At 37.4% G+C, this 21,548-nt stretch overlaps 3 protein-coding genes and 1 long non-coding RNA gene across 10 annotated transcripts; 3 read left to right on the top strand and 1 right to left on the bottom strand.

The window, feature by feature from the left end:
* Window positions 1-1,605: 1,605 nt before the first annotated feature.
* On the bottom strand, window positions 1,606-14,154 carry LOC111798331 (uncharacterized). Of its 5 annotated transcripts, XR_015421708.1 has the most exons (8): window positions 14,030-14,154; window positions 12,731-12,935; window positions 12,527-12,634; window positions 11,596-12,451; window positions 10,235-10,853; window positions 9,193-10,109; window positions 8,997-9,093; window positions 1,606-2,502 (listed from the first exon to the last, which is right to left on the bottom strand). It is a non-coding gene; the product is annotated as an uncharacterized LOC111798331 (long non-coding RNA). The 5 variants fall into 5 exon arrangements; XR_002815693.2 differs by lacking the exon at window positions 1,606-2,502 and having other exon boundaries at window positions 8,740-9,093; window positions 12,527-12,631; XR_002815692.2 differs by lacking the exon at window positions 1,606-2,502 and having other exon boundaries at window positions 8,740-9,093.
* LOC111798328 (sugar transporter ERD6-like 6) lies at window positions 1,976-8,017 on the top strand. The gene is made up of 18 exons (XM_023681399.2): window positions 1,976-2,167; window positions 2,711-2,773; window positions 2,843-2,932; window positions 3,028-3,087; window positions 3,185-3,250; window positions 3,325-3,390; window positions 3,493-3,568; window positions 4,066-4,130; window positions 4,217-4,309; window positions 4,445-4,525; window positions 4,622-4,706; window positions 5,479-5,525; window positions 5,613-5,675; window positions 5,754-5,813; window positions 5,903-5,968; window positions 6,049-6,108; window positions 6,323-6,437; window positions 7,525-8,017. The coding sequence occupies exons 1-18, from the start codon at window positions 1,976-1,978 to the stop codon at window positions 7,635-7,637; spliced, it is 1,461 nt and encodes a 486-aa protein (XP_023537167.1). The 3' UTR covers window positions 7,638-8,017.
* On the top strand, window positions 9,034-11,128 carry LOC111798329 (uncharacterized). The gene is made up of 3 exons (XM_023681403.2): window positions 9,034-9,184; window positions 9,386-9,771; window positions 10,215-11,128. Exons 2-3 carry the CDS (start codon window positions 9,390-9,392, stop codon window positions 10,844-10,846), a joined length of 1,014 nt encoding a protein of 337 aa, XP_023537171.2. The 5' UTR covers window positions 9,034-9,184; window positions 9,386-9,389; the 3' UTR covers window positions 10,847-11,128.
* LOC111798327 (uncharacterized) lies at window positions 14,107-20,944 on the top strand. Of its 3 annotated transcripts, XM_023681398.2 has the most exons (17): window positions 14,367-14,602; window positions 14,746-14,805; window positions 15,626-15,942; window positions 16,040-16,117; window positions 16,193-16,413; window positions 17,494-17,586; window positions 17,703-17,786; window positions 17,868-17,984; window positions 18,257-18,362; window positions 18,441-18,503; window positions 18,600-18,653; window positions 19,450-19,507; window positions 19,595-19,671; window positions 19,763-19,833; window positions 19,969-20,029; window positions 20,116-20,175; window positions 20,272-20,944. In XM_023681398.2, exons 3-17 carry the CDS (start codon window positions 15,655-15,657, stop codon window positions 20,455-20,457), a joined length of 1,617 nt encoding a protein of 538 aa, XP_023537166.1. In that variant the 5' UTR covers window positions 14,367-14,602; window positions 14,746-14,805; window positions 15,626-15,654; the 3' UTR covers window positions 20,458-20,944. The 3 variants fall into 3 exon arrangements, with proteins under 3 accessions (XP_023537165.1, XP_023537166.1, XP_086981735.1); XM_023681397.2 differs by lacking the exon at window positions 14,746-14,805 and having other exon boundaries at window positions 14,107-14,602; XM_087125609.1 differs by lacking the exon at window positions 14,746-14,805 and having other exon boundaries at window positions 15,573-15,942.
* The last annotated feature ends 604 nt before the right edge of the window (window positions 20,945-21,548 follow it).

Consider the following 21,548-nt stretch of genomic DNA (forward strand, 5'->3'; position numbering starts at 1 on the left):
TCGCATTGCTTTCTCTCTCAGAGTGTGTGTAGAATTTGGTACAGAAGAGAGAGAGAGAGAGAGAGAGAGAGAGAGAGAGAGAGAGAGAGAGAGAGAGAGAGAGAGAGAGGGAATTCTGAAACGTCTGCAACACCACGCTTGCCCCAAGCAATGTCTTTACCTTTCTGTGATGCTTTCATTTGTCTCTCTTTCCACGTCTTTCCTTTCAACCAATCCCAATTCCTCATTAATTTTCTTTTTTACTTCATACAATCATTAATAATAAATACATATATATATATATATATATATATATCAATTATTACTAAATTATGTTTTATTTTGACTAATTATTTTAAATGTTTGAAAAAAATTATTAATCACGACTACAACTACTCTATTTAAATGTTTTTGAGTGTATCATAAATTTTAGAATCTTTAATAACTCTTATGGCATCTAACTATAAAATTGGTAGCAATTGAACGTTTTTTCTCATCTATTTGTAGATATGTACAAAATTTAATTTTGGTGGACTGCTCGAGCTGCTCCTGCGGTAAGAGCAGTTTGTTATATACCAGTTGGAGGAAGAATTGGGAACCTTCAACGTCGTATAGTCAACTTAGAATTGGTACGAAGAAAGAGCGATTTATATTAGATGCAAAAAGGAATGTGAATTTATTCTAGGACCATTGAATTTTTTTTTTTTTTCTTTCACGTTTATTTTTAAAAAACCAATTTGTTGGAATTATTGGACATTTGTTTTAATTTTTACTTTGGGCATGCGTACACATAGGGATACTAGTCTCCATAGTTGTGTGTATTGGGCTTTGTTCGTTCGAGTTGGGAAGGCTTAGGCCCAACTGTATGTTGTAAGGTGCTTTAAGATGGGGGCCCATAAACGACGTTGGGCTATTTTCAATGGGCCTATTTTTATGTGTGAGTGTGAGTGTGTACGTATTCGATCTGTTTGTCTTTGGAATTGGGACCACCATTTAGCCTAGGGGGCTTTCTGAAAGTACCCAAAAAATTCTAGGTTTAAGAATGGTGATGATAGTTCAAAGACTACCAGAGGCATCTATAAATTTCTTTTCGTCCTCTTTGCATTCGAGACGTTCTGTCAATCCGCTGTTCATCGATAGACGGAACTCTCTCTTTATCATTTCGTGCGGACGTTTTTCATTATTCACCCGGTCCAACGTAGCATTTTAGAAGTCAAAGTCTAAAATCCAATAAAAAAAATTCATAGATAAATTAATCTCACCACTTTCGTTAGTTACACGACTCTCCACAATGATACGATATTGTCTACTTTGAGCATAAACTTTTATGACTTTGTCGCTTTTCTTTGAGCTCCCCCAAAAGGCCAACGAAGATAATATTCTTTGATTATAAACTCATGATCATTCCCTAAATTAGCCGAGCCGATGTGAGACTTTCATCCAACAAAACTAATTAAACTCAATTAGTGACAAACCTGAGTTACTAATCTTCCTCGTCTAATTTCACAACAACCCCGATCACTCGAATCATTGGAATCTCCCGACCAGACCAACCATGATTTTGAACTGACATGTCTGAAATTTTTGTAAGGAAGCAGCTTAAAAACGTGGTTGTAAATTCAAATCTACAGTCCAAAGCTCGAGGAACAATATTTTATAACGCAAGCTGTACCACAACAACAACAACATCAGATTGGACCCAAATCGCCAAATTGGCAATCAGTGACCACGATGATGCTGAAAAGGTATGGCCCAGAAGGACAAGTCCACTAATTTTTATACATATTATACGTATTTGATGTATGAATTTCGTTGAATCTGGAAGAGTACTTGGGAAAACAATCTTACTCTGGAAAGTTATGTATGTATAATCCACCATTTCTTCAGTGTCTATATAATTGTTATTGACTGTGGCATTTCGTCGAACAGATCGCGCGCCAGGTTGGGGTTCTGATTACGACGGAGCTGTTGATCTTTGTCAAAAGGGTTCGGGAGGATGAGTTTCAGAGACGATAGTGAAGATGGGAGGGACCTCAGGAAGCCATTTCTGCACACGGGGAGTTGGTATCGAATGGGTTCGAGACAGTCAAGTCTTATGGGTTCGTCTCAGGCAATTCATGACAACTCCATCTCTGTACTTGCCTGTGTTCTCATCGTTGCTTTGGGTCCTATCCAGTTTGGCTTCACGGTAACTTCCTGTTCTATCTTCTTTTCAAATCTTTGGGAGAATTTGGATTAGATTCTATTGGATTGGAAAGGTATTGGTTCGTTTCCGTTGAAACCTTTAGACTAGTTGGGATTTAGTTGTTGGATGGAAGAATCTAGAAAGAACTAGTAAGATTCTGATACCAAACTTGTAACACCCGCATATCGACAGCTCGATTCAAGGACTCACCATTGACATAAACCATTTACTTCGAAAACCAAAACATTTTCATACATATCAAGTAAAACACATGAAATGGATTTTATGTAGTCTCTAACCTGCTGGTCTCGTCCTCGGTTGACCTGCATCATCCATATCTGGAAAGAAAAAGAAAAGTTAAAATAATCTTACTAAGTTAGAAAGAATTAGAAAGAGCTAGAGAGAACTAGAAGATCACAGATAGAGAAGAGCATATGAAATGCAACTGGTTCTGTTGATTGTTCTAAGCTAGATTTCTGCTTGTTGGTAACACTCGGGAATCCATTTCTGTTGAACAAGCATTCAGAATGAGTATTGACTTTGCAGGGAGGGTATTCATCACCGACCCAATTCGCAATTACTCGGGACCTTGGGCTTACTGTCTCGGAGGTTTGTCTGGTTTGTTCTTATTTCTACCTTTGTGAACTACAATGGTGTCTGACCTGATTCATGAAACAGTATTCTTTATTTGGTTCTTTAAGCAATGTTGGTGCTATGGTTGGGGCTATAACCAGCGGTCAGTTGGCTGAGTATATCGGGCGAAAAGGGGTAACACTGGTTTTATTGATTCTTGCATCGATTCGTCTGCTGAAGCTTTTCTTCTGTTTAGGTGACTAATCTGACTCTAATGTGCTTGATTTCAGGCCCTGATGATTGCTGCCATTCCCAATATTATAGGGTGGCTTACCATATCATTTGCAAAGGTTAGTTTGAAAGAGATTCATTTGGTTTCAAACACTCTTCCATATGCATAATGGCAGGCATAGACTCATATATAACCAATTTTGATTGTTTATGTAGGATTCTTCTTTCCTCTACATGGGGAGGTTGCTGGAAGGGTTTGGCGTGGGGATAATCTCTTATACGGTATGACTATAGTTTCGGCTCGGTTTTCTCGGGTTATGTGTTTTTACTGAAGGGACTCTCACCTTTTCCTCTAGGTGCCAGTTTATATAGCTGAGATAGCTCCCCAAAACTTGAGAGGAAGTCTTGGTTCAGTAAATCAGGTTGGATACATTTGGTATTTGTACCATGAGTTGTCTTGGAATTGGTAGTGATTTTCATTCTAATCAGCTCTCAACTAAGCTACTTTCACTTTTGTCGTGTAGCTGTCTGTTACTTTGGGGATAATGCTGTCTTATTTGCTGGGACTATTTGTACCATGGAGAATACTTGCAGTTTTGGGTGAGTTATCGAGAAGGATTTGTGTTAGTACTCATTGTTAGCTGTTCATCAGTGATATCTCTCCTATGTACCAAAACCTTAAGATGTGCAATGCTGAGGATGCTTGTCTATTCTCTCCCCGTATATCGTTCTTTAGTAAACAAGAACGTTCACTATAAGTATTCTCTTTCTTAAAAAAAGACATGCTCCACGTATATTTTTTCCAAAAAAAGAGAGTACTTTTAGTGAACGTTCTTGTTTACTGAAGAATACGTTAAGAGAATAGACATAGATCATGTCAATCCATTTGTATGTGCATTTTGTCCGTCCTGTACTTGCCTGCTTAGCTTTCTTAGCTAACATCTCCGGTTTCTCCCGAACCAAGAGGTCCTGCTTATCCAGAACCTTGATAAGACAAGAATTCTCTCAGCGTATATGTTACCAGCCATAGTTTCCTCTTTAACATCACAAATTACAAAAGTTAATTGACTAAACATCACCACACACTTCTTTTGCAGGAGTTTTGCCTTGTACAATACTGATACCTGGATTGTTTTTCATCCCAGAATCTCCAAGATGGCTTGTAAGTCCTGAAATCAACATTTTCATCCTGATAAAGCTAATTTTTAATTCTTTCAGTTTTTGATATAGTTTTGGATCAACCTTTAGGCAAAGATGGGGATGACAGAAGAATTTGAAACATCTTTGCAAGTTCTTCGAGGCTTTGATACTGATATTACTGTTGAAGTAAATGAAATAAAGGTATACACATAATAAATTCAATGAATTGGGTTTTCCCAAGTCCTGTTTCTTCATGAAGAACCATGAAAAGTATGTCTATCTCTAACTATGTCACTCCATCAATTCAAATAACTGTTTCCTATTTACATGATGCAGAGGTCTGTAGCTTCAGCCAACAGAAAAAGAACTATTAGATTTGCAGATCTGAAGCAGAGAAGATACTGGCTCCCTTTGTCGGTACTGGGCGGAGATTTTGAAGATTCTGTATATGTATATTTCATATTAAGCCTACGATTCAGGAACTTATTTTTCCAGCTCTCTCATGTTATGCAGATTGGTATAGGCTTACTTATTCTGCAGCAACTAAGTGGAATTAATGGTGTTCTATTCTATTCAAGTACCATCTTTGCATCTGCCGGTAAGTAAACATTTCTGTTCTGCATTATGATAATACAGGGACCAATTAAAAAAATCTCATTCATTTAGTTTGAGAGGAGAACGAAATATTCCTTATAAGAGTGTGGAAACCTCTACCTAGTAGACACGTTTTAAATACCGTGAGGCTTACGGCAATATGTAACGGGCCAAAGCGATCAATATTTGCTAGCAGTGGTCTTGGGCCTGTAAATATGGTATCAGAGCCAGACACCTAGAGGTATGCCAGCGAGGATGCTGGGCCCCAAGGGGAGTGGATTGCAAGATCCAATATCGGTTGGAGAGGAGAACGAAACATTCCTTGTAAGTGTATGGAAGCTTCTTCCTAGTAGACGCGTTTTAAAATTGTGAGGTTGACGGCATTACGTAAGGGGCCAAAGCGGACAATATCTGTTAGCGGTGGGCTTGGACTGTTTCCTCTATTTTCTAGTGTAATTATGATTACCTTCCATATTGATAGGAACCATAACTAAGAATGGAAATCAAGAAAATAGAAGCGTAAATACGTTGTACTACCAAAGACAATTAAAGGGTACTAAGCATTCTAGAGTCTTAGTTCCGTCCTAAACTATGCTCAAAATTTTCCTGCTGAACCCCCTCCGACCTACTCTATATATAACCTTAGCCAATGACAAGTATGTCTTCCTAATATCATAATCATGTTCCTAATTTAATATACATATAGTTCCTATTATCCCAACTATTCCACCCAATTGTTGCATCAAATGACTTTTTCCTGTCTCATTTGTAAACAGGAATTACCTCCAGTAATGCAGCTACTTTTGGCCTTGGCGCTGTTCAGGTACAATCTATTATTGTTGTGCTTGCTCAGTTACTGATTTTCTCCATCTGAACTCTGCTCATCAGCAATGACTTGCATATTTTTTAGGTTGTTGCCACAGCTGTTACAACATGGGTAATCGACAGAGCTGGACGTCGTCTTCTACTTATTGTGAGTTTCATGTTAGTGTTCTTATTTCTTGTAACTAGTCTACTTCGTTGTTAATTCTCTTTTACTTTTTCGTTTCAGATCTCATCTGTTGGAATGACACTTAGTCTTCTAATCGTTGCTGTGGCATTCTTTGTGAAGGTCAACTAGTTCTTTTTTTGTTTCTTCCATAGCCTCGAGATCTTAGTGAAATGTATCTAAGCTTTTCTATGTTTCAATATTGATATCAGGACGCAGTCTCTGAGGATTCCAGTTTGTATAGTATATCAGGAATCGTGACAGTCGTGGGGGTTGTGGTATGTCCAAGTTTACACATCATTTAAAACTACTTGTTAAAGCTTGATCCTGTGAATGAATAGGAGCAATGTTTCTGCAGGCCATGGTTGTTACTTTCTCTCTGGGTGTTGGAGCAATTCCATGGATCATAATGTCTGAGGTATGCCCATCATAGCTACTTTAGTTTAAAAAAACAGAGAAGAAAAACATTGTTCTTGTTTCCTTTCATCATTCTTCTCCTATTTACTGTAAAACAGCCTAGAATTAGTGAGGTTGTTGGAGGGGTTTGTAAAGTGATGGCCATTTAGAACATAGAGAAAGTTTGTGTTACAAGTTAAAAGCTAATCTCTAGTATTATTGGTGGTGGGGTGCAGATTCTTCCTGTGAATATCAAGGGGCTTGCTGGTAGTATAGCAACATTAGCCAACTGGTTTAGTGCGTGGGGTGTCACAATGTCTGCAAACCTGCTCTTAGAATGGAGCAGTGGAGGTATGTTTCTCTATTAAGCTATGATGCCATAGGAGGAGTTCTTGGATTAAAATTCTGCATCTAAACTTGCACACGAGTTTAGAAGTCGTGTTAACTAACTATGAACATAGCTCACCAATCACAAGGAAAAAAGTACATGTTAATTAATGTTGAGGTTATCATTTTCTTCTCCGTTCATTTATGTTTAAACTAACTAAGATCTCACATATGATAAGTTAGATAATATCTATGAATATCATCTGAGGAAACTCCATGGGGATTGACAGGAAACTTGCACACGAGTTTAGAAGTCGTGTTAACTAATTATAAACATAGCTCACCAATCACAAGGAAAAAAATATATGTTAATTACGGTTGAGTTTATCATTTTCTTCTCCGTTCATTTATGTTTAAACTAACTAAGATCTCACATATGATAAGTTAGATAATATCTATGAATATCATCTTGAGGAAACTCCATGGGAATTGACAGGAAACTTGCACACGAGTTTAAAAGTCGTGTTAACTAACTATAAACATAGTTCACCAATCACAAGGAAAAAAGTACATGTTAATTACTGATGAGGTTATCATTTTCTTCACTGTTCATTTATGTTTAAACTAACTAAGATCTCACATATGATAAGTTAGATAATGTCTACGAATATCATATGAGGAAACTCCATGGGGATTGACAGGAAACTTGCACACGAGTTTAGAAGTCGTGTTAACTAACTATAAACATAGCTCACCAATCACAAGGAAAAAAGCACATGTTAATTACTGTTGAGGTTATCATTTTCTTCTCTGTTCATTTATGTTTAAACTAACTAAGATCTCACATATGATAAGTTAGATAATATCTATGAATATCATCTGAGGAAACTCCATGGGGATTGACAGGAAACTTGCACACGAGTTTAGAAGTCGTGTTAACTAACTATAAACATAGCTCACCAATCACAAGGAAAAAAGTACATGTTAATTACTGTTGAGGTTATCATTTTCTTCTCTGTTCATTTATGTTTAAACTAACTAAGATCTCACATATGATAAGTTAGATAATATCTATGAATATCATCTGAGGAAACTCCATGGGGATTGACAGGAACATTCACAATCTATTTGGTGGTGACTTGTTTCATGGTGCTATTTGTTACTCTATGGGTCCCTGAGACCAAAGGCAGAACTCTTGAAGAAATTCAGATGTCCTTCAGATGAAGAAACCCTTTCTTCTTTTCCTTTCATTTATTGGGTTAGGAAGAGGACATTTTGTGAACAACCAGACCCCATCTCTCTCTTTTTCATTTATTGCCCGTCTTCTCTTTGGCTTTTCTCATTCCATATTTTTGCAATACCTTTCTGTTGCACCTCTCTTTGGCCAATGATTTTGTTTATAAAATTTCATTACATTGAAATTTATTTCATGTATCCCATTAGGTGTTTATGAATTTGGAATGTTCATGAGTTGGGTTAGACTGAGACATTTGTTTTGTACCCTATTCAGAATGAACTCAATATGACCGTAAGAATATTTGGGTTGGGTCGAGTAAGGCTTTTTGGGTCATTTATCTAAAAAAATTTAATCATTGATTTGGACATTCCCATGATTTCTTCCCACTATTTTAGCATACTTTTATTTTTCACAATTTTAGCATAGATTTTTTCTTGGCCTGATTTTTTTCTTTCAGGATCTTATTAGCATTTCAGTTCTATTCGTCTCAATATTTGGCCACCCATTTTCAACATTTCACAAAAACTAATTCTCAAGTATTATATGCAACGTAAAGATAATGAACATACAATGAATGAAGATAAGAGGTCAATATTTAACATAACAGGCACATGCATATATAGAACATATTAAACATGTCTTGTCGCCTAGTTCGATAAATTGAAATAAGAAAGTAAAGTAAAAATGAAAAACACTTACATATATATATATATACTTACTAAGTAAATAAAGAAATATATGTAAAATCTCTTCCCACTCCTTCCCTATTCCCTAAATTAAATGATATCTCATTTCAAGTTTGAAAAAAACCAGTTATTGCAAGGAAAAACCTTGTGAGATTTCTACAAAAATAACTAATAAATACACTTCCATTTATAATTTCATGTACAAGTAGATAAATTAGACCTCCAACCTCCTCAAGAGCTAACCTAAACATAATTAACACATATTTTTGACGAAGAGGTCAAAGATTTGAATCTCCTGATATTGAACTCAACATGTGTATTTATACATATGATTTAACCTCAATTAATTATATTTGAGTTAACAAAACAAAAAAGGAAAAAAAAAAAAAAAAAAACCAAGAAATAGAATATATAACTTATAGTTATTAAAAAAAGTTAACTAAATTAGAAAAGAAACTAAGGAGGCAAAGACATTAAGCCATATCCAAAAAGGATAGCCCCATAACCCAACCAATCAATACACTGCCATAAGCCAACACTAACCAAAAATATCTACCTATGAGGACCAAACGGGCCTCAAAGGAATGGAGTATCAAAGGCCACGTGCTGCTTAGGAATCAGAAAAACATTTGCCATGTAAATGAATAAAAACAAAGGTACCTGGTATTATAGAAATAGCAAAGCAATTTCAATACCCCAGTTGTGAGCCACTCATATCTGTTCGTCTTTTTCAGTGGAGCCCCTTTTCCTTCTTTCTCTGATGAAAGACAACCCAATAGAATCCACAATAGAGAGATAAAGAGAAAGAGCAAAATTACGAGATTTAACGTACTCTCGTGGAACTTGATGTACTCACCCTCCCTTTTCCTTTAATTGATGAGTTTTTTTCTGAAGCATTGGTTGTGTGTGGTTCTCTTTCCTTATCCCATTCCTTAAAATCCTTCTCTTTTTTTTTTCTTTTTCTCGCACCCTTTTTTTTCCTACAAAAACAGAATGCATTATCTGCTTTCCTAGTTCATATCAATTCTAACAGTCAGTTTTTAATATAGAATCATGACTGAAAAAGAAAATGGCTTGCCTGACGACCCAGGGTGGTTTGAGCTAAAGCTTCCGGATATGTTGTTGGCCGATAGTGTACGTGAAGTCCATGCTAGAATTGAGGTAGAATGGGATTACCTTCAACGCTCGGCGTGTCAAATGGCAGCAGGAAGAGCGCTTTGGAAGCATGTGATTCACGATCCACTAGCAGATTTACTTGCTGGAGAGGCCTGCCTGAGAAACCTGCATGAGAAGATAAAGAAAGATCGAAGCAACAATGCAAGAGAGATGTCTGGAGTGATTCTTGCTGTTCGTACCCTCTGGTTTGATTCAAAGATTGAAGGTGCTCTGACATCCTTCAATGGCAGAGATTCACAAGTCGTTCTCCTTGGTGCAGGTTGGTATTTCAACTCCCAGACATTTATGCATTTAGTTAACATTCATGGATAAGAAGATAGAAAAATTGCACAAATAATAACCTCTTTTTTCTTATCTAGCATAACGAGTTCCAATCAGGGTTGTTACTAGGCATGTTAGAACTGCAAAATAAGAACAGCAGTGAAATTAGATCTTACACATTGATATCTAAGAAAAAGAAATGTACACACTCCCCTTTTTCCTTTTTCTTTACGTGGGGTAGGAGTGGGCGGAGGGGGATAAAACACTAGGACAGGATCCATGACTATGAGACCATCGAAACTGTCTGCTTAATCAAAGAGAATTACTTGCTTGCATCTGAAACATTTGAGATTAAGGGAGAAGACGTATATTAAACTTCAATTTAAGTTTTGTTTGTCACTTAAACAAGTTCAAATAATAGGGACCTCTATTATAATGAAGGAATGGATACGAGGGCTTACAGATTAAGTTGCTTGAAGGAAAGTGATGTTTTTGAAGTTGATTTCCCTGAATTGCTGCAAGCGAAAGCCAATCTTATAAAGATAGCAATAGAATCTCCATACGAGCACCACCATCATCAACAAATAGCCAAATCGTTAAACAGAGTAGCAGCTGATATCAGAAGTAGTGACTGGCTTGAAAAGCTTCAATCAGCTGGTTTTGCACCAGAGAAGAATACAGTGTGGGTTCTAGAAGGGTTACTCTACTATTTTACCCACTCCCAGGCGATGCAAGTATTGGAGACAATAGCTGACAAATGCAACATAACCCACACAGTCCTCTTAGCAGATTTTATGAACAAACCCTCAACCACTCTTTCAAAATCTGTCTTCCATTTCTACTGCGATTGGCCTGATCATCTACTTCCATCCCTTGGATTTTCCAGCACTAAACTATCACAGATCGGAGACCCAGATGCTCACTTCGGGCTTATGCACGATCCATTAAATCTCTTCAATAAAATCCGCAGTTTACCAAGGTCATTGCAGACTCACCCTGATGATGGAAAACCTTGCTGCCGCTTGTATTTGGTGCAGGCTTCTGGTTCGCCTCTGCTACCGCCCATCGAATAAAGACAATCTGCAAGTAAGATGAAGACCTCTGAGTGAGTAGCTTGGATGGATGTGAGATATCACATCTACCTGCTACATGCTTCATTAAAACTACTCCATGGAGAGAATGTCATATTATATTACTCAAGGTCTCTACACCATACCATATCAGAGGTGTAGGCATACACATGTATTTGAGTATATATCCGTAAACTATGCAATTAGAATACAGACAACTATTGGACCTAAATTGTGTTTCGTGAATGAGGTATATTATTCCAAGCATTCCCGAATAATGTTCAATCTTCTGCGCCTATACAAACATCTTTCCTGAAAAAGGGTTCACTAAATCAATGGCAAAGGCCTAGGGTCTTTGTTTTCAATCAAGGAAGAACCATATTTCACAATCAATTGAAATGTACAGACTTGTGGGATTCAAAAGTTGAGATGAAAGTGCTAAATTCGAGGTAAAATATTGGAAGAAGGTTTGAACATCTTTCATCTTGGTACAATGCGAATTAAGTTTCATCTTGGTACAATGCGAATTAAGTATATACTATACATTATATTTGGATTCTATGAGTGGCGACATGGGATGCTGAAATACAAGTTTGGATTGTAGATTATGTTTTGATAATGCTCGGTTTACAAACACAGGATGTTCAAAATGAATGCATTTCTATACATTTCATACATCAATGAAACTGTTTCATAAACAAGAAGAAAAAACAACACAGAAAGAAATACGAGCAATATTAGGAAGATAGAACCTCGACTCCTGTGCTTGCTTGAAATTGAACACAGGAATTCCTGTCGTTCAAAACGCAATGCCTTGCAACAGACATGAGCATTCTTCGAACATTCTCCATATCCTTGTTCGAGTAATCAAACGCATTGGCTGCAACTTGCTTGAAATTGAACAAAGGGGAATTCCTGTCGTTCAAAACACAATGCCTTGCAACAGACATGAGCATTCTTCGAACAGTCTCCATATCCTTGTTCGAGTAATTGAATGCATTGGCTGCAACTTGCTTGAAATTGAACAAAGGAATTCCTGTCCTTCATAACGCAATGCCTTGCAACAGACATGAGCATTCTGCGAACATTCTCCATATCCTTGTTTGAGTAATCGAACGAATTGGCTGCAACTTGGTTGAAATTGAACAAAGGAATTCCTGTCGTTCAAAACGCAATGCCTTGCAACAGACATGAGCATTCTGCGAACATTCTCCATATCCTTGTTCGAGTAATCGAACGCATTGGCTGCAACTAGCTTGAAATTGAACAAAGGAATTCCTGTCGTTCAAAACGCAATGCCTTGCAACAGACATGAGCATTCTTCGAACATTCTCCATATCCTTGTTTGAGTAATCGAACAAATTGGTGGCAACTTGCTTGACATTGAACAAAGGAATTCCTGTCGTTCAAAACGCAATGCCTTACAACAGATATGAGCATTCTTCGAACATTCTCCATATCCTTGTTCGAATAATCGAACGCATTGGCTGCAACTTGCTTGAAATTGAACAAAGGAATGCCTGTCGTTCAAAACGCAATGCCTTACAACAGATATGAGCATTCTTCGAACATTCTCCATATCCTTGTTCGAGTAATCGAATGCATTAGCTGAAACCGGAAATGACGCAAGTAAATACCGAACGAAGAGATGGAAAAAGAAAAAACAGACAGTGAGAAACTTACAAAGCAAAAGTAGAACGGCGCGAAGGCTATCTCTGGAGGCATCAATTGGCGCCAAGAGGAACGTGGAGGCCTTCTTCTATTGCTCCTTCAGCCAATCCTTCGTTCCTGCTGCAAACAAACCGATAAACTAGGGTTTCAACAAGAAAATAAAGAACAAAGGACAAACAAACCTCTCAACGAAACAATGTTGCGTAGCGTGCTTACAAATGCCGAGATTCAAAGCAGCGGCGGGAGCAGGTAGAAACAGAGACGGCATCGCAGCGAGAAATGAGATCATAGTGAGGCCACTACAAGATGTTGTAATCAGGAACCGACGGCGCTGCAATTGGCTTTCTTGGAATGGATCATTGTTCTGATCGTGAGACGGCGGTTGGAACCGAGATAATGCGGAGTCCGATCGTTGTCGTAGCTGAAGAACAGGGATACTTTTATGCTTGGCCCAGATTTTTTTTTTTTTTTTTTTTTTTTTTTTTTTTTTTACTTATAATTATTTCATAAAAATAATCGTTTAAATAATAAATAAATGACAAATTAGACGATAAAATTAGATAAGTGTTTAATTATTAAGATAATTCTAAACTAATTAAAATGAATAATTAAATAATATGTTTTATCATTTTTAATCTTGAAATATAATAATCAACAATCAAATAATTTTAAATTTATTTTATTACTACGGAGCCTTTTTTATTTAATAAAATTTCAATATTAAAAAAGAATAACTAATTAGAATAAAATTATTATTCTCAAATACAAAATTAAATATAGAAATATATTATTCTCGAGCATATTTGTAAATATTCCTTTAAAAAATTGAGAGTTTTTATTCTCATTAAAGTGTCGTTTTATACAAGAAATTGACCGATAATAATAGATAAGATTTTATAATTTTTTTAGTTTGGCGTAAAGTTTATGGAATTTGATATAAAAATAATTTATTTTTAAATATCATTTATATTTACGGTAGTAGTTATTTATTCACTAAATTATTATTATTATTTTCTATAATTTTTTAGACGTGTTAATTATTATTAAATTACGTTAATTTTCACGAAATAATTAATTAATAAGTTATAATATTTTATCTGTGTACTTCTAATTAATTAAAATGAGTTAAATTAAAGTTTTTTTTTTTAACTTTTAAATTGATAACATAAATTTAAAATTTTATTGAAAATATATGAATTAAATTGATATTTTAATAATAAAAAAATTATTTATGTTAGTTTCATCCCCTTTTTAACGTTATAATTAAATAAATAAATAATCAGTCATTACTTAAATTTTTTCTAAATTTAATTTTAATAAAAACAACTAAAATTTGTCGAATTTAAAGGTAAAAATTGATTTTTTTTTAATTCGAATTTTTATTATTATCATTTAAAAAAAAATAAAGTAATAAGGCTTTATTTAAATTGATTTTTTTTTAAAATAATAATAATAATAATAATTTTACAAATGGAAACATCAATTATTTAACAGCCAAATACCGATAATGTTTACCCGCCAGATTTACGCGTTGAGACAGTTTTCCGGTTGAATCTCCGCCTTCCACTGTCCACCTTCTTCATCGGCGGAGCCGATCGCCGCCGTCCCATCAAACACCAATCGTCATCCACAATCTCTCTTCTTTCTCTCTCATAGCCAGTTCCCACGTGGCACGAATCCACCATTCCTTTTCGATGACGCTTCAAATTCCCCTACCGGAACCATCAAACGAAGCACGAGCCCTCCGCCCTAATTCCGGTGGATAGGGAATGGGAAATTAGGGTTCCGATTCCGTTTCCCCCAAACATTTCTGATGAATTTATTCTCTGCGAATCGAACATCCATTTGTATTGGGAATTTGGATTTTGATCCAACTTCTCAAAGCCCAACTGCTATTTCTACACCTGTCCCGTCCATTTCGGAATCTGATTCACTCCTTTTCATTCCCCCGCAAATGCCTATTTAAATGCGCCATGCGAATTCCCAGGAGACAGCTATCCTTTTGCCTCTCCTTGTTTTCGCTTGAATTCTCATACCCTGTATCCCCTCGAAACTTTCTTGGAGTTCCCAAAGGGATTCATACACTAAGTAAGTTCGTTTTCTTCTTCTTGTTCTTATTTTCTTTCCAATATTGAGCTTAACTGGCTTACTTGTTGCTGGGTTGTAAGTATGTGGTGCATTTATAAGTCTGGCGTAATGGGTTCCTTTTAATTTCTATATTCTCTTTGTAGTTAACGTTTCAGTATAGCTTTTGGGGATTTAGCACCATTCTTCTTCACGTTTCTTACTTGGTATGCCCCTGAGTGTCTTATGTTTGTTTATGTTTGTTTATGTTTATGTGTGTATCAATATGTATGTAGCTGTTTCTTGGAGAAATATTCAAAGAAATGAAAACTTGGGTGAGTACTTGCAGAATCTAAAAGGGTTTTTTTGTTTGTTTTGAGAGAGTGGAATCTTGGGTGTCGTTTGGAGCTGGAATTTCTTGTTTGAACATAAAAGATCAGCTTGTGAACCAAATTTACTTACCTCTCCATTAGATATAGATTGATAAAGAGAGAATCCTGACTGCTTCTCACAGTGGATGTAGATGTGAATCGTGGAACAACTTAATTGTAGAGATATAGTGATCAATCGTAGAGAGAATTCTGAAAGATGAGAGGAAATTGATTCTAACGGCCCAAGTCCACTGTTAGTAGATATTGTCCTCTTTGGGTTTTCCCTTCCGGACTTCCTCTCAAGGTTTTAAAACGTGTCTACTAAGGAGAGGTTTCCACACCCTTATAAAGAATGTTCGTTTCCCTCTCTAACCGATGTGGGATCTCACAATCCACCCCGTTCGGGGCCGTTACATTGATGAGAAATTAATTAGGTAACACCCAAATTGCTATAAAATATTTGTGTATACGAAGAAATATTAACGTTATGTTGAAGAACAAGTTACATAAATTTCTAGGGGACAAGAGAGTATCTTGAATATTTGTCTTTGAGTTCAATGATGGGTTTGTCTCTGTACATGGATCTATGTTTTGATATTTTGTTGGTTTTATATTAAATCAAGGAGCAACTCTCAATTTCGAGCTCACTGTGTCTCTCTGTAAACTACCACGGCAGGATTAAATCGGTCGTGTGCTATTGGTGCCATGGGTGAGAATCTAGGGACTGTCATGAAGGACAAGAGAACGCATTCTCTGGATGTCACCCACAGTGAGGATGTCCAGCAACCATGCATATGGTCATCATCAGTAGAATGCAATATTGACATAGGAAAGCAGATTTTTTGCAATAGATCTTTGAATATGAAAAATATTGTTGCCGTGGGGTTCGACATGGATTACACGTTGGCACAATACAAGCCAGAAACTTTCGAGTCCCTTGCATATGAAGGCACAATAAGAAAGCTGGTTTATGATTTGGCGTATTCCGAAGAGGTTTGTTTTTTTTTTTTTTTTGATTAAAGCTTTTTTTTAAAATACGAGACACGTAGCAATGTTTTGTTCGTTGGTTAAGAATATTGACCTTATACAGTTGCTGAATTGGTCATTTGATTGGAAATACATGGTCAGAGGTTTGGTTCTTGACAAAAGGAGAGGCAACATATTGAAGGTAGCTCTTTTGGCTTTTACTTATTTTCAATTGAAATGAAATGGCTGAACTGATTTAATTAATGGCTCTGTACAGATGGATAGGCACAAGTATGTCAAAGTGGCCTATCATGGTTTCAAAGAGTTGTCCAAGGATGATAAAGTCGAGACCTATGGAAGTACTCTAGTACGGGATTCGTTTGATGAACCCGACTATGCTCTCATTGATACCCTTTTTTCACTAGCTGAAGCTTACTTGTTTGCTCAACTGGTTGACTTTAAGGACAATAATCCAGACAAAGTTCCAGAGGATGTCGAGTAAGAATTCATTTGGCTTTGGCATACTTTTTAAGATTTTGCATCCTTATCTGCCCCTAAATTTATTTTTTTGGTCGCTTTCTTTGATGAACGATAAGATTTTGGGTTTTGATAAATCTAATCAGTAAACACATGTTTGGATTTACAAACACACAGACAAATATTGTTTTAGTGCAACGTTGAAGACAATAAATACAGTATAAAACGGATAAAGCTGGAAGTTTCGAGTATCGGATTAGATCATGCAACACGGGCCTTTAATCTAATATTTTATTTTTGTGAAAATGTTGATGCCCCAACAAAATTGTAACAGCCCAAGCCCGCCGCTAACAGATATTGTCTTCTTTGGGCTTTTTCTTTTAAGCTTCCCCTCAAGATTGTAAAACACGTCTCTTAAGGGGAGGTTTCCACACCCTTATAAGGAATGTTTCGTTCTCCTCTCTAACTAATGTGGGATCTCACAATCCACCCTCCTTGGGGGGTCAACGTCCTCGTTGGTACACCGTCCGGTAACTGGCTTTGATACCATTTGGAACTGTCCAAGCCCACCACTAGGGATATTTTCCTCTTTGGGCTTTCCCTTTCGGGCTTCCCCTCAAGGTTTTAAAATGCGTCTCTTAAGGAGAGGTTTCCACACCCTTATAAAAAATGCTTCGTTCCCCTCTTTAACCAATGTGGGATCTCACAATCCACCCTCCTTAGGGGGCCAACGTCCTCGTTGCCGTTCGGTGACTGGCTCTGATACCATTTGTAACTGCCCAAGCCCACCGCTTGTAGATATTGTCCTCTTTGGGCTTTCCCTTTCAGGCTTCCCCTCAAGGTTTTAAAATGCGTCTCCTTAGGGAGAGGTTTCTACATTCTTATAAGGAATGTTTCGTTCCCATCTCCAACCAATGTGGGATCTCACAAAAATAGTAGTCTAGTTTCTATTGTTGTTTACATTTCTGGTTTTGGTTTCTGTAATGAAGCATGGCTTTAAGTGTCTATCACGAAGCATGGATCCATAGTTTTGTGAAAATATTAATGTCACCACAAAATTGTAGCTTAAAGTATCTATTTTTTCTCATTTTGTTCTTCCAGTTATGCTCGAATGTATAAAGATGTTAGAGCTGCAGTAGATATGTGTCACCGCGACGGAACCTTAAAGCAAATGGTTGCAAAGGATCCCAAAAGGTGAGGATGGAAAGTTGAATCTTGTAATGATATGTTCTTCGACGACCAAATCTTTCTCGATTCCTTCATTCACTTAACTTCTTTTCTTCCTCCACTTTTGGGCATTGCCTTCTTAGGTTTATCAATATGGATACCTCAATTGTACCCATGCTTAAAATGCTCAGAGATTCTGGCCGTTCTACTTTCTTGGTGACAAACAGGTATATTAGCTTCATATTGTTACTTTTGTTATGCCATATATAGTTCATAAGGGCTAATAGAATGGTTCATTTTTATTGCAGCTTATGGGACTATACGAACGTTGTGATGAACTTTCTTTGTACTTCTTCTGCACCAGAGGGTGATCAGAAGTGCAATTTAGATTGGCTTCAGTATTTCGATGTCGTCATTACTGGCAGGTTATCTTTTAACATCCTAATCTAGAATCATCTATTCCCCTGGTTAACTAGTTCAATTCAAACACGTTACCGGAATTTCGTTCTTGGTTCCTGCTTCTCGATTTATTGTTTAGGTGTCTTTTTCTGCTTGATAGTCTTAGCATCGACAACAAAACAGTACCTGTAGGCTGTTTGTCTGCTTGATAGTCTTAGCATGGACAACAAAACAGTACCTGTAGGCGCTGTTGTCTCAATCCCTTGGCTCTGTTTTCTGAAAAAATTTGTACAAACAGTGCTAAACCAGGCTTTTTCCATGAGGACAACCGTGCTAATCTATTTGGGGTCGAACCGAAGTCAGGAATGCTACTTAATACTGATAATGGCTCGCCTTTACCTCAGGTTAGCTTTGTAAAGTTCGCTATCATCGAATGAACTTTGCTTATGGTTTTCATTTAACGCCTTAATTCATCGATGAAGGTCGGAAACACTTCAGAAGCATCTTCACCGACGAAGGTAGATAAATCTTGCAAAGTTTTTCAGGTATGGGACTTAATCTTCCGTCAGAGATGGATCCTTCCCTCTTTTTACCCATTATTCCCAACATTTTGTTTTTACCTTTGGCACATGTTCTTCCAGGGAGGCAATGTCATGCATCTGCATAAACTTCTTCAAATTGAATCAAGTTCACAGGTGAACTCTTCCTTTATCTAGTTCAAGGGAAAACTATGATAGTTTGCATAAGAAGTCAAGCATATAAGCATTTCCAATCTTATTCTTCAATGTTCAACTTTAGCATTGTTTTGGATGGGTTTATCGGGAATGCATTTTGTGAGATCCCACCTCGGTTGGAGAGGGAACGAAGCATTCCTTATAAGGGTGTGGAAACCTCTCCCTAGTGGGCGTATTTTAAAACATTGAGGTATTTTAAAACATTGAGGGGAAGCTTGGAAGAGAAAGTCCAAAGAGGACAATATCTACTAACAGAGGACTTGAGCTGTTACAAATGGTATCAGAGCCAGTCACCGGGCGGTGCGAGGCACTAGTCGAAGTAAGGCTAGACCCTCTCCATAGTAAACGCGTTTTAAAACCTTGAGAGGAATCCCAGAAGGGAAAGCCCAAAGAGGATAATATTTGCTAGTGATAGGTTTAGGCTGTTACAAATGGTATAAGAGTCAGTCGTCGGGCGGTGTGCTAGCGAGGATGCTGGGCCCCCAAGGGGGGTGGATTGTGAGATCCCACATCGATTTGAGAGGGGAACGAAGCATTCCTTATAAAGGTGTGGAAACCTCTCCTTAGTAGACGCGTTTTAAAACCTTGAGGGGAAACCTGGAAGGGAAAGCCCAAAGAAGACAGTATCTACTAACAATGAACTTGGGCTGTTACAATGTAAAAAGGCGACTATTTCGTTTAGTATTCGTTTTTATGCTTAATCTCGGTACTTGCCCTCAATTACTCTTGCCCTTTTTCTGTTTTTGTTTCTTTCAAGGTTCTCTATGTTGGGGATCACATCTATGGAGATATATTACGAAGCAAAAAGGCTCTCGGTATACCAGCCACATTTCATCCCCCGTTTGTTGCTCCATTGTTCGTCTAGTTCTGTTAACTTTGTATACTGCTTGGTGATTTGGCAGGATGGAGGACTATGCTTGTTGTTCCAGAGCTCGAAAGGGAGGTCGAGCTCTTATGGGAGTTGAGGAAGACACGCAAGGTTTTCAACTAGAGAAAACGTGCAATAGATCAACTCGTACAAATCCCTTGTTTTTCGTCACGTAATATTCTTTTACTTCAACCTTGTGCAGCAACTTCAGCTATTAAGAAACGATCGGGATGCCATCGAAGACAAAATACATCATTTGAAGTGGTCTCTCAAGTACTTTTCTGAACTTCTCTCATCATTTTGTTCTATTCTTCTCGGTCCTCGCCCCGCCCGCTCCACCTTGCCCTTAAAAAGTTAAAAACAGGTTGTACGTTTTCGCCGTGATTGAAGTAACGACTTTCGATGCAGGTTTGAAGACATCAAGGCTGATGAAAAGGAGAGACTATCTGCTGAACTACATCAGTTAGAGGTGATGCTCATTATCATCAGCTCAACCAACATCTGAAAATGGTGTAATTCATGTAAATGAAAGGCTTTGCTTGTTTCGTTTTACAGAGTGAACAGGAACGAGTGCGGCTGAGTCATCAAGACGCCCTACGGGAATGTCACCGACAGGTACGATACAAGACGTGTTACGTGAAGCATGTATTATTGTATTGTGTTAAAATTTGGCAAGGAACTTAGGCTTCATTCCTTGTAAAAATATGGCAGTTTCATGGGGTTTGGGGACAGCTTATGAAGACTGGATATCAAAACTCTAGGTTTGCTCATCAAGTAGAGAGATTTGCATGTCTTTACAGCAGCCAAGTGACCAACTTGAGCCTTTATTCCCCAGCTAAATACTACAGGCCAAGTGAAGATTTCATGCCCCATGAATTTGGTATCATCCCTCTATGAACATAGTTGATTGATTACATAGTTGTATTTTCACCATTTTAATACACGTTTAGCTTCGATCCCTTAAGGCTGCTCCCCAGGTCTACCGTCGTCAACTATCGATAACTATCGATAAACCTTGCCTTCAGTCTAGCATTATAAATGGCTAGTAAGTGGTCGTATGGCTAGGGTTGAGATTTGCAAACACATGTAAACATGAATCATGTGGTTCAACCTAAAACTATGGTTTTGGATTCATGTGATTTACCTATGCTCGAGATGTATATCAATTTCATACTCACGGTTCTATGTGCATCACTTTTATGCATAGAACCTACCCGACCCTTATTGATTTAGTACTTTCTGGGTCTTGTCGATTGTCGGTTGTCGGTTGACATCAATTTCATATGAAAGTTGTATTAATTTCATACATATTGGTCATGCTTTATTATTGGTGTGGGACCTTGTGAGTCATGAAAAATAAGAGAACAAATATATTATTTTTCTATGAGCTCTCGTAACTTCTTTGCATAAAATTTTTTCATAATCTATATGACTTGTGTTATGGTTGTACTTTTTCAACTATGCGATATCATGATCATGACACATTCATGATAAGTTTTTTGTCCGACTTTGTGGCTTTGTCGGACCTTAGGCGAGATTTTTTTTTTTTTTGTCAATTGAACATCGCTTGTGTTGAATCCAAGCTTGTTTAGCCACATGTCGCTTGCGTGTGCATGTTCAATTGTGTGCAACACAACAACGTCGCATCTCATTGTCAATTCGGTTTCCAACAACACGACTCATGCATCGTGATGTTCATCCCATGTCTTGGGACACATTGGCCACCATGGCTTGCTCGGACGTATCCATTGGGGACTAACCCATGTGTCGATCATCTCGTCAGGACATTTTAAACATCTATCTATCTGGATTCTCTCGAGCATTGGACTATCTCGTGTCCGTGCTAAACCATTTACAATATATGTTCCAAATAGTGGGTGTATAATCCAACGTTCGACGCATGGGTTGGGACATAATACTGGCATACTTGTGTCGTACGACATACGTTCCAGATAAACGGTTTTTGTCCAATATTGACGGTGAGAATT

Source organism: Cucurbita pepo, chromosome 7, assembly GCF_057944985.1.
Source record: "Cucurbita pepo subsp. pepo isolate OVF chromosome 7, ASM5794498v1, whole genome shotgun sequence".
NCBI lineage: Eukaryota > Viridiplantae > Streptophyta > Magnoliopsida > Cucurbitales > Cucurbitaceae > Cucurbita > Cucurbita pepo.